We start from the raw sequence: 17,408 nt of genomic DNA, 5'->3' as shown, positions 1-17,408 counted from the left end.
CAAATAAACATGAACACTTTTAATATTAATAATGATACAAATCCACACACTTAAAAACACAGTAACTACATCAATTTGTGCTTTTACGTTACAGTTTTTCTTATTCAGGCTACTTCTTGAATCATCCTAAAGATGTGAAAACCAGTAAGTGCATTTCGCAATTATCGCAAAACAATTCGTACAAACAATCACACACAATGGATTATCTGCAAAAGCCTGTAACTGTTTTAAATCCTAAATTCATCTCTTCAACCTAATTATTTATGTCACTGAACATATCAGTGCCATCAGAAAGACATGTCCTTGTGTCATTGTTAGATAGTCAAAATTCTTAGTCATGTTGTCAATATAACAGTGTACTCTTGTCAGTATTTTGTAAACTATACCTACAATTATGATTGAAAATTCACAGGACTGCTGCATTTTATCTTTATGGCATACACTTCAACACAGATGAGGCCTACTCTGTGTGGGATATTGATTGAAAGAGACTGGACAAGATTCACAGATTCACTTTTACTGTTGGTCTGTCAACAAATTACATAGCATTGCGATATAAAGAAAAAGACAAGACTATACTCAGTGACACACAGAGACACAAGCACATTCTGTATGTGTGTTACATTATGTATTTATAAAATATATTTTCTGTATAATGTAAAATGCAAGTGGACTAATATAGCATTACAGTATTTACTATTAAATTACAGTCAAGTCTGATTATATCCCCATTCTGTCTACAAATGTTTGAATGATTGATGCAATGGTTGTTCTCCCAACATTTAGCTGCACCTTTTGACCTGTCTCTGCCATAAGGTCATGATTGAGAACATGGTCCACAGTATTCAAAGTGGCAAATCATGGCCTCTTTTACCACTTCCACTGTTTTGCCTCTGTAGTACCCGTCCACCTCTTCTTGGCTGTTGACCCTGTTTGTTTCCTTGTTTTTCTTCCATTGTCAGAATTTGTAAAACCGTGTTGTGCTCTGTCTATACATGCTTGTTACAGTAAGGAAGTTGCCTGGAGAACTACTACTTCCCTTTGAACACTAGATGTCAGTCATTAACATATCTCATGTGCAAACATCACTTGATAAGGTTGGAACTTGTGTTTGTTTACATTAAAATAGCATTAAGAAGAAAAAAATAGTGTAAAATATGATAATGCATAATCTTTATTTATTAAAAACGTTATTAAATGTTTTTAATTTCTACTGGTTAATCATAAAACTTTCTGTTTATTCCCAGAGTAAATTCTATTTTAAATCCCAAATTTAGATCCCACTGTGTACCATTTTTGGTACTCTTAAAATAATTTGGGAGTACCATGTAGTCTACAGTAAATACTATGTCGAAATATATAAATATGGTAAGCAATCAGCACCATACTATAATTTAAAGTACACAGTATTGTATCTGATTATGCTGATCACACACACACACACACACACACACACACACACACACACACACACACACACACACACACACACACACACACACACACACACACACACACACACACACACACACACACACACACACACACACACGTGTGTGTGTGTGTGTGTAACTGCAGATTGTGAAATACGCACCGGCCCGGGTTGTGGTCCTGGTCAAGACAATCTCCTGAACTCCAAACTGAATGTCAGAATTGGAAAGAAAGGTGATTTAAGAAATTTTGAGCGTGGCATGGTTGTTGGTGCCAGTCGGTCTGAGTATTTCACAATCTGCTCAGTTACTGGGATTTTCACACACAACCATTTCTAGGGTTTACAAAGAATGGTGTGAAAAGGGCAAAACATCCAGTATGCGGCAGTCCTGTGGCGAAAATGCCTTGTTGATGCTAGAGGTCAGAGGAGAATGGGCCGACTGATTCAAGCTGATAGAAGAGCAACTTTGACTGAAATAACCACTCGTTACAACCGAGGTATGCAGCAAAGCATTTGTGAAACCACAACATGCACAACCTTGAGGCGGATGGGCTACAACAGCAGAAGACCACACCAGGTACCACTCATCTCCACTACAAATAGGAAAAAGAGTAATACAATTTGCACAAGCTCACCAAAATTGGACAGTTGAAGACTGGAAAAATTTTGCCTGGTCTGATGAGTCTCGATTTCTGTTGAGACATTCAGATGGTAGAGTCAAAATTTGGCGTAAACAGAATGAGAACATGGATCCATCATGCCTTGTTACCACTGTGCAGGCTGGTGGTGGTGGTGTAATGGTGTGGGGGATGTTTTCTTGGCACACTTTAGGTCCCTTAGTGCCAATTGGGCATTGTTTAAATGCCACGACCTACCTGAGTATTGTTTCTGACCATGTATCTGATGGCTACTTTCAGCAGGATAATGCACCATGTCACAAAGCTTGAATCATTTCAAATTGGTTTCTTGAACATGACAATGAGTTCACTGTACTAAAATGACCCCAAGAGTCACCAGATCTCAACCCAATAGAGCATCTTTGGGATGTGGTGGAACGGGAGCTTCGTGCCCTGGATGTGCATCCCACAAATCTCCATCAACTGCACGATGCTATCCTATCAATACGGGCCAACATTTCTAAAGAATGCTTTCAGCACCTTGTTGAATCAATGCCACATAGAATTAAGGCAGTTCTGAATGCGAAAGGGGGTCAAACACAGTATTAGTATGGTGTTCCTAATAATCCTTTAGGTGAGGGTGTGTGTGTGTGATATATTGCATGAAATCCAATATATATATATATATATATATATATATATATATATATATATAACATCTATACAAGTTTTTATATTTTAAATAATGCATTTTTTAACACATTGTGTGATGTAAATTTATGGTGAATTGCTTATGGAAATATATATTTGTATTCTCTTTGATGTCTGTTTTTTTTCTGTTCTGTATTTATTTACCTTTCTAATGGTCCTTGTTGGGAGGAGCTAAGCTGTATAAAACTTATTTTCAAGTAATCTGTAAATATAATTTTTTGTAGATAGATAGATTTTCACACCTCTTATTGTAGCCTAATTTTAATCTTGCACCTTTTACTATAAGGGTAAAAGGCTCTTTTCTCTCTCCTGCTTTTTTTTAAATTTCTTTTCTCCTCTGTTATCTCCTTTTCCTTTTCTTAAGGCCACTTAACGCAAAGATGGAGCTCTAAGGTTATGCAATCCCCTTTTCCCTTCCCCCTACACTTCCTCATCTTCCCCATCACTGGTTTGTCAGAGTGAATAAATATACGAATCTCTGGAAAGATGCATTAATACTTCTATAACCACAGTGTTAATGTAAGCTTTGCACTGAGGGATATGTGCAAGTGTTTGTGTATTTATATCATTATTCAAATGATATATGATGTACAAATGCATTCAGACTATTACAAAAAGCCAGTGAGTCAGAGTTGGAGAGCCTTTGGAGTTGCTGTCAGCATTTGTTTATGAGTTGGCAAAACGACGCTGGAGATAGTATGTGTATAGAAGCGTGAACAGGGGATGCGAGATGCAAAGGGGGCGATGAGGAGGTGGGCTGGGAGAGACATGCACTTTGAGATGAAGAACAGGCCAGCGGAGGGCTGTGACTCAGAAGAGAGGGTGCTGAGAGTGGGTGTCAATCGCTGAATAATGATCCTGTTCAATCAGCACCTGCACGCTGAAGAGCAAATGATGTACAGTATCAAATAATTGTAACATCCCATCTGCCTCACACGCTAAATAAGGTTACAGACCACAGGTGACATTTCAGCCTTAGATAGCAGGATAATTAATATAGAAATCTCTGACGGAAATTAATTTAAGAATATTAACAAAAAATGTATTTGCTATTGAAGAACCTGAAATATCGTCTGGCTTTTGTTCCTTTTGTGTGTCATCTTTGAGGCTGCTTATATGCATTCAGAAAGATTACAATTAATTTGAGCATATATACACATTTTAACATGACAGAACATTTTTTGAGTGATCTTGCCAACACATTGCTCACATATGATAATGTCCTTACTCCAAACACTGCCTATTTCTGACCAGTAATAGCAATAGCTCATTTTTGATACAGCAAAAATGACCATTATTTATGTATTTATCAGTATTTACATGAAGTAAAGTTACATACACTAATAAGCATTTTAACTTGTTTTCTAGAACAAAAACAGAAAATAAATGAACTACATTATATAATAAATTACATTATATATTGTAATACATTAACATAAAATAAGTTATTATATTCATCAGTTGTATTGAATATAAGCACAGTTTATTTATTCTTAAAACAAGTACACTTAAGTTTCCATTTTGCATTACTGCATCAAGTAAATCTTGTTTTGAAAAATCTTAGCATTTCCATAATGACATACGTGATTTATTTATTCCCGGAAAATTGAACAGAGCCAGCTTGAAAATATTTTTTCTCACAAAAACACACTTGGCGCTACACTCATGAAAAGGGTGAGAGAAAATGCAATATTGTGAAAGGAATATTCATTAAAAATAATATATTTTTGCAGAGTGGCTGTGAAATGGCCATTTTAATAATATATTTGAGTATTGGTCTTTTCATTTTGCGGTCTGATGTCAGCATCCCCCCTAGATACTATTTTCTTACTTAACAGTGTAGAATACTCTATCAGTGTACATCTAAAAGTCACTGATGCATATCTGGCAAATGCTTTTCCACAAATGGGGTTTGGTAGAAGAAAATCATCAAGAGAATGTAGAGCAGAGAAGCACGGCTCTGATAATAGCAGAGTGATAGTGCAGTCTTGGCTGACAATGCTTCATGTGTGTTTTGCTCTTCAGGTTGTGCAATAAGTGTGCTATATGAAAGTTAGGCTGCATGATTGAGAACATCCTTTTCAGATTGGACAGCAGAGGACATTATCTCCATCTGATAACAGCATTGTGTTTCGTTCTCCTCAACAAAGAGAATAGCAAAAAGCTGTATTCATGTTGCTGCTTAACTGGTCAACCTGGCACATCCAGATTGTTTAATATAATTAGCTTAACTAGCGTCACAAGTCAGACATGTTTGTTGATCAGCATCCCTGTAGTTCAGTTTCTTAAAAAAAGGATTTTGTTATATAAGATTTTTCTATAAAAAGTGATGCAGAATTAAAATTGATTATTATTTACACAATGGCAATAAAATTAACCTATTGAGTTAGTAGATTAAATGCTCGCCAGTCGACAAAATTGACTTCAAAAACGGACTAAAAATGACTTCAGTGCCGTTCTTTGTTCTTTTCTCAGAGAAAAGCTCAACTCCAAGTCTTCCAGAGTCAAGGCCAAAGCTGATTCAAAAGACCGTCGTTCACCAGTTTCTGTGTTTACAAGCGCGCAAGCGCAACTCTGCTGTCATTATGTTAAGCCCCGCCCACCGACTCTATACACGATGTGATTGGCCCGACCAGAGTTTGTTTTTTTTACAACAGAACTGAATTGAGAGTTGCTAGACGACACTCGCGGCAGATTAGATTTGCTGCCGCTAGGGTGTGTCTAGATTTCTAGGCTAGTATTCTATCTAGTGTATCAGCAAGTCAGGATACACACGGCAGGGAAGCAGAAACAGAGCTGCTAATATGCTAATATCCGAATTCATCAAATCTAATGTGCTATCAGAATTATCGTATACCAGTTTCCTAGTTAAAAATTGAAAGTCATATTCAAGTCATATTTAGGCTACCACTAGGTTTAAAAAAAAAATGTTTTAAATGGGTGAATGGGAGAACATTTGCTGCTGATTGGTATTCTTAATTCGATTTTTCCACAACAGCTACATAACCTTTGTCTTGTCGTTACAGTGAATAATCATTTGAAGAATATTGCATTGAATGTTTCCATTCACATCACCTTAAAAATAACCTGTACTTGCAAGCTGGCTAGATGTTTTGTCAAAAATGTTTATATGACTGTCAATGAATGGGATGCTAATACAATTATAATTATAATTAATATAATAAAACAATATATTATATATAAATATAATTTGGAGTGTAATAAACTTTTGTATTTGTTTATATAGGCCTACAGTATATTTCATCAATATTTCCTTTTTTATTTAAATATGAGTTTATTATTTTATCCAAGATATTAAACTCTATTTACTCCATCATAATTATGAATATGATCTGTTCGTCATGGTGGTTAATCTTCTCAAATGATTAAAAAAAATTCAGCCCATTAATAATGTTGCTGTACATTACTGTCAGCTGACTTCAATAATCACCACTGAACAGCAGTCCCTTAACACCTAGTTTACACGTGCTTGTGTTTATCCATGTTGTGTGTGTTGAACCAGTGCGTGTGTGTGTGTACTTGTGTATTTAAGCATTTGGATGTACTTAGTGACGTTGCCAGGCATAATCCTTGTAAAGCCTCTGGTTCAAAGAGGATCTTGGTTAGTACAGCGCACAGACACTCTAACACTCCTGTGTCAAAACGCCTGCTATTGTCTCTGCTCGTGTTGGGAAGATATTAAATCAGATCAAACGAACAATAGATTCAGGTTTGTTTAGTTTTTATTGGCATTTCTTATACTTATTTTACAACAACTGACACATTTATGCAGATGTACAGAAATAAAAAGTGTGGCACTATTGTGATGTTGCAGAACTGTGGTACTTCCAACCGAATGCATGTACTGACCATGCCCATGCCGTACAGTTATGTCTACACATCGGGAATGACTTGGGTAATAATAAGTGAAAGTGACACGCTGAATACATTTATGACCACTTCAGGTGGAATAATCGTTACTGGACACCGTCTAAAGGCGATTACAAAATAGCAGGCTAAGATAAGAAATCAGTCATGTGATCTCCTGCACCTCACAGTCTAATCTGTCTCCTGTCTCGCTACATCTGAATATGAAGCATGGCTTATATAGAGTAAAACACAGAGCATGGACACACAGATGACTGAAAACTTTAAGAAATTTCATCCAAAACCTGTGTATATTTAATACATATACACTTAAAAAAAACAACAACAAAGAAACCAACAAAAAAAGAAGAAGAAGAAACTTCACATGTGAGCTCTAGCCATCAAATATGCACTATGTACATTTAACCTTTGGAGAGAAAGATACAGAGTAAATGTGACCATTTACTAGACTATCAGATAAGACAGACACACAACGACACTTTCTAGATAGAGCGTTAAGGGGGTGATAAGTGCATGTGTGCAAACCGGTCAGGTGAGTACCATGGTAAAAGCACATGTGCACTGTTGCAGGTACAGCGGGGAGGGGGGAAATGAGACAAAGCACTTCTTGTACGGATTTAGCCACTTCCCAACATCTTTGTGGCGCGCTGGTTGGCTTCGTCAATCCTGGTTTTGTTGGAATCAGCCTGGAAGACAGAGATAATAGACACAGTAGGCATTTCCTCCAGTATTATGACAGAGCTGCTTGTTTTCAAACACAAACCGGGAGAGTCGACACATTCAATTAATTAAAGAGTTACTTCAGCGATTAGCATATGGCTTTGTATCGGTAGAAACCCTGGAGTATATTCAAATGATCGTGCTCTCCCCTCTTATATTCCCCTGAGACGAGAGATTTATGCATTTTATTTCTGGAAAAATTCCTCTCGTGGAATGTTTGCCCAGAGGCTAAAGACTACAGCCAGCAGCGAGAGCCATTTCTGCATGTTTTCAATTTGCGCATGGGGGATGGAGATCACACTTACAGCACAGCTCAGCTACTACAGGCATTCATTTAAACGGATGCTGAGCAATGTAAGTGTTTTTACTTCTCAAATTAATTTCTATGAAAGTTAAGCTTCCAAAGGCATGAACTGAAAACGCATTGTGAATGTATGCCGCGAATGTGGTCGCCATTACCTCAGCTCTCATCACCAGAGCTCATCAGCTCATTTATGACGTTAAATGTAATCTGAATCCTAATCTGAGTTAGTGCTGTGAGACTCACGCGGCAACTCGATCGTTATATTGAACACACACGTTCAGTATTTAATTGTACTTTCTGAACTCAGTCACTGTAGAGTTTAGATTCTCTACCCGAGCCCGAGCCCGAACCTGACCTGAACCGACCCGCGGGCTGGGTCGGGCTGAGATTTCCCTGCACTGTCCTCGGGTCGGGTAGGGTCGGGCCCGTGATCAAGCGTTTGTTTTTTTAATCATTAGCCTACTTTACTAGTCTAATTGGGTGGGCAGAAAGCTATGCTATAATCAGAAATTATATGTATATTTAGCAAAGTAAGAACTAATACAACAACTAAGAAACAAATGTGTAGGCTACAAAGTTGTACTAGTCAGGATTAGTGTAAAAATGCGCCTTTAACTCACAGCTCGAGCAGTGATGGAGCGCAGCATTATAAACAGAAACGCTCTGTGTCAAGAGCTGCTCGCGTCAACACTGCACTTTGCTTAATTAAATATCTTCGAATCGTTTTGTTTAAAAGTGGTAATTTCAAGCTTTCTATGCGCATATTTGTCATGTCTGTGAGGCAAGTATAGCCTGCTGAGTTTCGGTTTATTTATGAGACGCGCGCTCCAGTTCATGAGCAATGAAAACAATCACTCCCATGACTTCACCTCACGATTATAGTCTGCTATTTGCTTTTTATTTATTAAATCCAGGCAAGAAACCTTTTTTAAAATTAAGATACAATTTAAACAAAACGAAATAAATGCTTTCTACAAAACAAAACTTAATATTAAACTAAATATAACCACCAAAATAATTTCTGACCCACTCGCATCTTTTCACTCATCATAATCAGATGAAATGTAAAAATAATATTATAATATTTAAACATAAATATGAAGGAAAAAACACATTGTTTAATGGCAACAACAAAGTAAGCTACAGATTATTGAGCGGAGTCAAGTCAACTTTATTTATAGCCTATAGCGCTTTTACAATGATGATTGTTTCAAAGTGTTAAACATGAAAATATTGCAACAAAATGTTATTCGGCTGTACAGTCGCTGTGGAGAAAACTGAAAACTAAATGTAGTTTTATCATGAGCCTCACCGGTCCGCTTCGCTGCACTTTGCTCATTACAGGCTCGTTCTCGTCAAAACGCCCACGGATTGAACAATGGTCGGGTTTAAATCGGGCTCGGGCTCATAATTAAAGTTAATGTGTCGGGCCGGGCCGGGCTCGGACACAACGTGCACGGGCTTGGGTAGGGTCGGGCTTGATTTTTTTAGCCCGATCTAACCTCTAAGTCACTGTAATCCAGTAGCGGTGGCTTTGGGAATTGTTGTCTTTCATCCCAATGAGACAAAAATACATTTTCTGTCTTTTCTCAGTCTAGAAAGCACTAAATTCAAAAATAATTTCACATTTCTACTACATTAATGACCCAGTTTAAATACAGATTAATCTTCCCAGTGCTGAAGTACCCCTTTAACCATGATTCATTTTGTGATTCCAGAGGGTTTCAAGAACAGTTTCTGACATATTAAATTAATTAACCACAATTTACTTTGTGTCTTGAACTGTTCTTCAATAAAATATATTAAACAAATAAATAAAATAAATCATTTTTTGCATTTCAATTAAATTTGATTATTTGAATATACTAACAATAATTATTACTTATATTAATAGCCATGATATTTATAAAAACATTTTTTTTAAGTTATCCTGCAGTCCCCTTGGAAGTCGAGAACCACCACTCATTTTTTGATTCCAGAAGTTTCAAGAGCTGTTCTTAAATAATACTTATTTATGTTAAAGGAACTGTATGTAAAAAATGTATTTCAGTTAATCATAAAATAGCCCTGATATGTCACTAGACATTAAGAAATCATGTTCATTTCAAATACTTATATCACTGACAACAGTAGTCCGGCCAGGATATTGTCATTTAAAAGTTGTTGTTGTTCCTCTCAACTGATGTTGATGTTGTCATGTTGTGTTTTGGCCTGAAGCTCCGCCCTCCACCTATCGACCTATCACGAAGTCAGTAGTGCGTCGGCATCCTGGTTGCCAGATCTGCTCTAGTTACCACAGCTGCAGCTACAAATGTCCCTGCTGGATCCTGCAGCCTATCTGGCAACCTCGAGTCAGAGGGATGTGGTCACAGAAGACGCATTTGAAATGTTTGATAATGACAGGTGTGAACGATAATATGTCTTGGCTGACCACTTGCGATCAGATGACTGAATACACATCTTGTGGAAACGGCTTCTCTCGCTTCCTCGGCTTCAGGTATATTGTACATAATTTGCAGGCTTCGACTCTCTGACCTTCTGGGAGAGGTGGAATGTCTGATGATGATAATAATAATAATGTTTAAAATAATAATATGACGTCATAGTGCAATGAAAAACTGCCTCTGCAGAATCAGATCAACGAATATTTCTACACCATCGCATCTTTGGCCCCACCCACCGTTCTCTGCGGATTGTAAATAGGTCGCATTTGGGTGCAGGCTTTGAAAAGAGACTTTATTTTAACATATAGACCTGACAGCAATGCCACAACATATAGGGCCCTATCATATCATACACCCGGCACAATGCGAGGCCAGGCACGACGCAAGTGTTTTTTTTGCTAGTTTCAGTTCGACGCAGTTATCATTTTCACGTCCAGCGCCTGTTTTTTTAAATAGCAAATGCACTCGCGCCCATCTGTTTGGTGCGTTGCTATTTTGAGGCAACTGAAACGACAGCACCATTGACCAACAAAAACTGGTCTAAAGCCAAAAGTGCAGTATATTTTAGTTATTTTTTGTTATTTTAAGGGCATGTTAGCAAAAGGCGCCTATAGGCAGTTGCACAACGCGCGTACACACACAGGGACGGACAAACATTTTAAACTATTAAAAAAAAAAGGATTCCTCTCTGGAGAAGCGTTCAGTCCTTCCAGCCCCTTACAAATTCCGCCATGTGTATAGCGAATCCGCCATGGAGTAAGCGCAACTGTCTTTTAAACTGCACCATGCGCTTCAGACCATGCACTCATATCATATAAAATAGGGCCCTTAGACCTAAAGGTGAACTATGTAGTATTTTTGCAGGAAAATATCCAAAAACCACTAGGCCAGTGTTATATATTTTGTTCAGTTGAGTACCTACAATATCCCAGATGTTTCCAACTATTTGTAAATTCTGAGAAAATTGCTATTTTAACTAAGGACAGGGACGTTGCAGCATTGCATTTGAGAGAGTCGCCTGTCAATTGCGTCATATCTGCGTTACCCTCGGTTTCGGCTTTTATTTGGCAGGAGCGCTTTATTCTTAGCAGTGTGAACAACTGAACGCACGGAGTAACGTCATAACATCGTTTTAAACACACTTAAATGTATCTAATATGATAAACAGAGCTCCATTACCTCAAAATCATAACCGGAAGAGCGGATCTGTGCAGGCGCCCGGCAAATGAGTCCCGTCCCGTCATAATAAAAGTCCCGGTATTCGCAAGGCGGGTATTTGTTTAACAATCGCTCCAGCAGCTTTGCTCAGGTCCATAACACTCGGTCCTACTCTGCTTTAGACTACAGTAACGTTAATAACCGCATGCATGAACGTGATTTCTGCCCGAGTCCTATTTTTCACCGGCTGTGATGAAAAGACCACATCTCCCAAGATGCTGCGCTCACACTTTGCGTCATCAAACTACGCATTTGTTATGAATAGGCGCCCTCCAGTGGACAAAAGCTGCATAGTGCACCTTAAGTAACCGTGTTAATTCCAATACCTGATCTGTGATCAGTGATTTCTGATATGTTACTGTTCATTTGAATTTAGTCAATGTCTCAAATTCGTTTATTGCTGTTTATCCATCAGTAAATCAAGCCAGTGACTTACCGATCAACTTCACATTCACTGTAAAAAAAAAAAATGTCTCCCATTGAAAATTTCCTGGTGACTGATGATCACATCTAAATTTTTCAGTTGGCGAATTGAAATTGTTGGAATTGATGCAATTTAATTCACAGAAATCCAATTCAGCTGAAAAATTTAGATGTGATCATTCACTTGAAAATTTCCAATTTGAGACCTGATTTTTTATAGTGTTGTTTCTCTTAGTAGCATGAAAATAATCTGTTGTTTAAATTGTGATTATATACAGAAAGTGATCAAAGCTCCCTTTATAATGGCTGGAGCTGTCAATCACAGCGTGGACTCTCGCCAAAATTCTTGTTACAATCAATGACGCTGTCTACACTGCACAACGAATCTCTTATTTACATTGTGTTTGAGCTGTTGGTTATGATGAAAGCATTCATGAGAGTGCAGAAATCGAGTGCGTTCAACAGGCATGTTTGTCATCAGCTACAATGCCCATCGCCATCGCTACAACCTTTCATGCGAAGGGAGCAGATCAAATATAATGCATAATCAACACTTTTCACAAATAGTTTATCTGGACAGCAGTAATAGTAAAATATTTTGAGAGAGTTCAACATGTAATACTTATTTCATATGCAAAAAATGTCAGCCAATCACAGCAGAGGGCGTTTACACTGAAGTCTCACAGCAGACACGCCCCTTCAAACGTTCAAATCAGAGGGCTAAACTGAGAGTATAGGAAATTACCTTTTATTTCTAAAAATCATACTTACATTATAAGTGTTCCACAGGAAACATTGCAGTTCAGTTCATGACCCCTTTAATAAACGCCTCTGAGCAAACATTAATCTCAAAGGATATTTTTTCAGTGGGATGTGACTTTACAAGCTCCAACAAGCATCTTTTGGTATTATTAGAAGGTATTTTCTCACGAGAGATTTTGCAGTCAGAATTAAAGCTCTTTTGTTAAGTCATTTCTCCAATCCTAAAATGACATGATCTTACCATGTCCATAATCCTGTCGATTTGACGGTTCTGGGTGTCGATCTCGTTGCCCATGTCGAGAGCCATGTGGCGTAGGTTACCGATGATACCTCCCACCTGTTCCAAATTCTCATCCATTTCGTTCTCTCGTGCATCATTTGTTACCCTTAAGACAAACATAAAAAAATCAGTCTTGATTTATTGAGAGCGCTGATTAAAATGGGCACAATATCCCCACATTAAAGTCAACATGGAAAACCCATTTTACGAACGACATTGTAAAAACTTTTAGATATTATAATACACAATTTTGATTTAATGTTGATCTTATTCTGCCTGATGGGCTGTACAGGACAGAAAAAAGACATGACACAGTGGGAGATTCTGTTTACTCACATTATGGATTCTGTCTACACTAGCATGACTAGAACAACTGTCTAAAACCATTAAGGTGTATATGGATTCTAGCTGAGCATCTCATTATGTTTCGCGGACTGACACAGGATATTTTGAGACAGCGGACCAACAACAGCTCAGTGGTTTCATGACCATCCCTGACGTGCCTGAAGCTACAGTCTGGCACAAAGCGGACATCCGTCTTCAACAGACAATTATAGAGATCCTTCTGACTCACTGACAACTGTGCTACACTCACTGCTGATACACTAGATAGAGGAAAACAACAACAGTACAATTAGGCTATGCTCACACACTCAGCTTTTGGGACTGACAGTCATATTTACTAGCATGTCTCTCAAATGGTTCTGACCACACAACAGCAGACAAAAGCTGATATGTCTGAAATAATGTCTGAAAGAACAGGTAACTCCCTTTCTCGAATTGGCGAGTCAATACAAACGCTGTGTCCCAATTCGCATATCATCCATCCTAAACCGCACACAAAATTAGAATTAATGTCCCAAATTGTAGTATGTTAAAATTAGTATTCCAAAGATACGTGGCTAATATTACCCATAATCCACTGGACAAAGATTCAATTAGAACTACAAACACCAATTTTGTTGTTGTTGTAAAACTACAAATATGGCAGACGTGTGAGTCAGGCGGTTAAGTAAAGAGGTTTAGAAAAAAGGGGTTTGAGTGATTCATAATCAGTATCTAACCTGAGGAAAATATGTATTTGTTGTTATCCACATTATATTTCATCTGCAAAAGCATTGTGTACTTTTATAAAATACGTTTGGTTATTACATTTTAAATGCAAAAATATGCAAACACATGAGGAGAGTCTCCACATGAAAGACACACGACTGGCAGAACAATGTGCCACATTTCTGTCCAAAATTGAACGTGGAGGACTTTAACTGTGACAAGGTGATTGACAGGACAGTTTAAAGGGCGAGTAAGAGATCTGTCCCTTAAAAATGCAGTTATGACAAAGTAATATGTCCCATATATTGCTACACTACACCCATATTCTGCTAAATAGTACATCATTTTAGGGCGTAGTATAAGTAGGGGATTTGGGGCGCAGCATAAGACCATGTTACACTTTTATTTTTATTCCAGACATTTCGGTTCACTCCCACTGTTTTCATCATCAAAAGTTAAATTTTTTCCTTGTATTATTGTATTTCATCTAAACCCCACACTACACTTTACATACTACGTTATATTATTATATTACATTTATTTTTAAAATTATTTGTTTTTGTTTAAATCAGCCCAAATTTAGGATAGTACAACAAAAAATACCTAGTTTTTTTTCTTTACAATTAAATAATAAATCATAATTTTTTCACATGAAATTAATGTGAACAAAATCAATGCCATATATCAAGATCATCATCAATAAATCAACACCATCATTATTATTGGAGTTTCGCGTAATTATCATTAAAATAGGGTCACAATGCAAAAAGTCTTAATGGTCATAATGGCCATAAAAATGCCATTATGTGCTGCTAAATCAACTGATTTATTACACTCTAAAAAATGCTGGGTTAAAAACAACCCAAGTTGGGTTGAAAATGCACCGACCCAACAATTGGGTTGTTTTAACCCAATGGTTGAGTTGTTTTAACCCAGTGGTTGAGTTGTTTTAACCCAGTGGTTGGGTTAAATGTTGCTTAAGACAACCCAATTGCTGGGTAAGAACAACTCAACCATTGGGTTAAAACAACCCAATTGTTGGGTCGGTGCATTTTCAACCCAACTTGGGTTGTTTTTAACCCAGCATTTTTTAGAGTGTACAGATATATTTTACCACATTAAATTATAATATATATGTAATTTATATATTTGAGTAATAATGAAATATGCAGTATAGAATAAAAATGTATAGAGTACTTGAATAAAATGTATAGAGTACGCACACACGCACGCACGCACGCACGCACGCTCTCTCTCTCTCACACACACACACACACACACACACACACACACACACACACACACACACACACACACACACACACACACACACACACACACACACACACACACACACACACACACACACACACACACACACACACACACACACACACACACACACACACAGACACACTGGGAATCAAAATTTAATAAAATCTGAATTGAGTTGATAGTTAACTGACCTGCGGATGAATCCTCCACTGATGGCCATCTGCTCACGTTCATCAACCACACGGGCCGGCTGACTGGACACCACCCCATCCTGGTTATTACCCCAGGACTGTCCACCACCTTTCAGCCTGAACAACCACATGACGTGAGAGAGAGGATGAGAATCCGAATGGTGTTAAACAACTCTAGACATGCACTTAGAGGAACTACATGCAGATATATAACACTTAAAACAGGAAATGGTGGTCAGGATTATCTGCATGTTATGGAATTACATACACTTAAAGTGTTCATGAATAAATGAACGACACATACTAGCATATCGCTTTCCTGGAACTAATGTACACAAGTCACGTACAATGGGGCATGACAGACAATTACTCAAACACTGATGGAGATGTGACAGGTTCATTGGAGGAGGTTCACAACAATTATCAAGGTGAAGAGACAAAGAGAAGCATTCAGAAGTAACATGTTCTCAGTGAGGGTACAGAATAGACCTATTTCAAACGTATAATGTGCATTCATTAAACATTTAGATACAGTTTGTTAAATTTGAAATGAAATCAATAGACCAATAGAAAAGCTTTTACAATAACAAGTAACATGCATTGCATTGAGGCAGGGAAGAGGAATTAGTCTGCATTTAGTAACAGTATGCATACAGTAAAGATCTACGGCTTTGTTCACACTGCACTCAATTATCAAAAACGATCTTTAGCGAGTGATTCGGTAAGATCTGTATGTTCAGACAATATCCAGTATATCACTTAAATGGACAGTTCAACCAGATGATGAAAATTGTCACCATTTAGTCATCCTCATGTTACTAAAGACCTGTGTGACTTGTTTTCTGCACAACAATATTTGAATCTTTGATGACAGAATAAGTGCAATAAACCTTTATTCCACAAGGTGGTGGTGTCTGATACACAACGATGAAGGTATGTTTTACTCAGTTACCGCAGGCAGAAAACAAAAGAATAGGAAGAATCGTCAGCAAAAAATTAAACCGCTCAGCGATTTACTGCAGAGCAAGGACTGAACAAATCACTGTCATTTGATGGTGGATAAGCTGAACAAGCTGTCAGTGATCAAAATATTGATTTTGAAGATGTTGAAAATAAGTCACATGCTGGGAAATGAGCTCTGACGAGGACAGTGATTATGGTATAAAACATCAGCTCAGACTGAACCCCACCAAGCTCCAAAAAAGGTAACAAAATATGCCTGATTTATTTAATGTAAACATGCTTTTATTAATTTACTTCTGTAATTGTTACTGTAATATCAGGAGAGTTTATATTATCGTAACAGGTAGAGATCCATCCGTGTTAGAAATAGATCCGGGTGGCTAATGAACCAAATATGTAATAATGAGTGGCGAAACATTCATGCATTTAAAGTTAAAGGTTAGTGGTAGTACTAAAATGACTAAAACTAGAATTGAAATTAAGCTAAATAGAAATACTGAATAAAATAATAATAATGGTAGTCAATAGCTGCCGAGATCTGTATGGTTACAAGCATTCTTCCAAATATCTTCCTTTGTGTTCAGAAGAACAAAGAAATGTACACAGGTTTGGAACACCTTTAGAGTGACTAAATGATGGCAGAATTTTCATTTTTGGGTGAACTATCCCTTCAAGTGTCACATGATCCCAAGATAATTTCTTCCACAACTACTTAAAGATGTGACAAAAATTCACAAGGCCAAGAATATTTCTTTGGATAGCCAAATAAGGAATAAACAGATTTCACTTTTAAAAAAAAATATTATATTGGATTATATTGGATTTCATGCAATATATGAGTGCAATTTGAGTCAAGTTTGTAGAAACTGGATTTCACAGGTTTAAACTATATATACCTGTGAAATCCAGTTTCTATATATATACAAATATATACAAATAAACCAGTCTGTCTGAACAAAGCTTAAGTTCACAGCAACTCTAAGCAATGCAGGTGATTTTCTATAAGCTATTACCTTTTATTTCAACCTTTTATGTAAGTTAGGGCTGTTCATGGAGATTTTATGGTATGCATTGCCTTAAGCCACTGCCATTGGGACCGCAGGAGCTAACATGAAATGCTCTGACCA

At 37.4% G+C, this 17,408-nt stretch overlaps 1 protein-coding gene across 1 annotated transcript in view; it reads right to left on the bottom strand.

Moving 5' to 3' along the window:
• Positions 1–6,485: 6,485 nt before the first annotated feature.
• The window catches only part of snap25b (synaptosome associated protein 25b), a 58,587-nt gene continuing 47,664 nt past the window's right edge, over positions 6,486–17,408 (bottom strand). Inside the window, exons 6-8 of the mRNA XM_067455889.1 lie at positions 15,319–15,435; positions 12,761–12,905; positions 6,486–7,334 (exon numbers count right to left, since the gene is read on the bottom strand). Of these exons, the coding sequence (XP_067311990.1) occupies positions 7,266–7,334; positions 12,761–12,905; positions 15,319–15,435 (331 nt within the window). The 3' untranslated portion in view covers positions 6,486–7,265. The remainder of the gene's footprint in view (positions 7,335–12,760; positions 12,906–15,318; positions 15,436–17,408) is intronic.

The sequence above is a fragment of the Pseudorasbora parva genome, chromosome 10 (genome assembly GCF_024679245.1).
Source record: "Pseudorasbora parva isolate DD20220531a chromosome 10, ASM2467924v1, whole genome shotgun sequence".
Lineage (NCBI taxonomy): Eukaryota > Metazoa > Chordata > Actinopteri > Cypriniformes > Gobionidae > Pseudorasbora > Pseudorasbora parva.
This window is presented reverse-complemented; position numbering and strand designations above follow the sequence as displayed.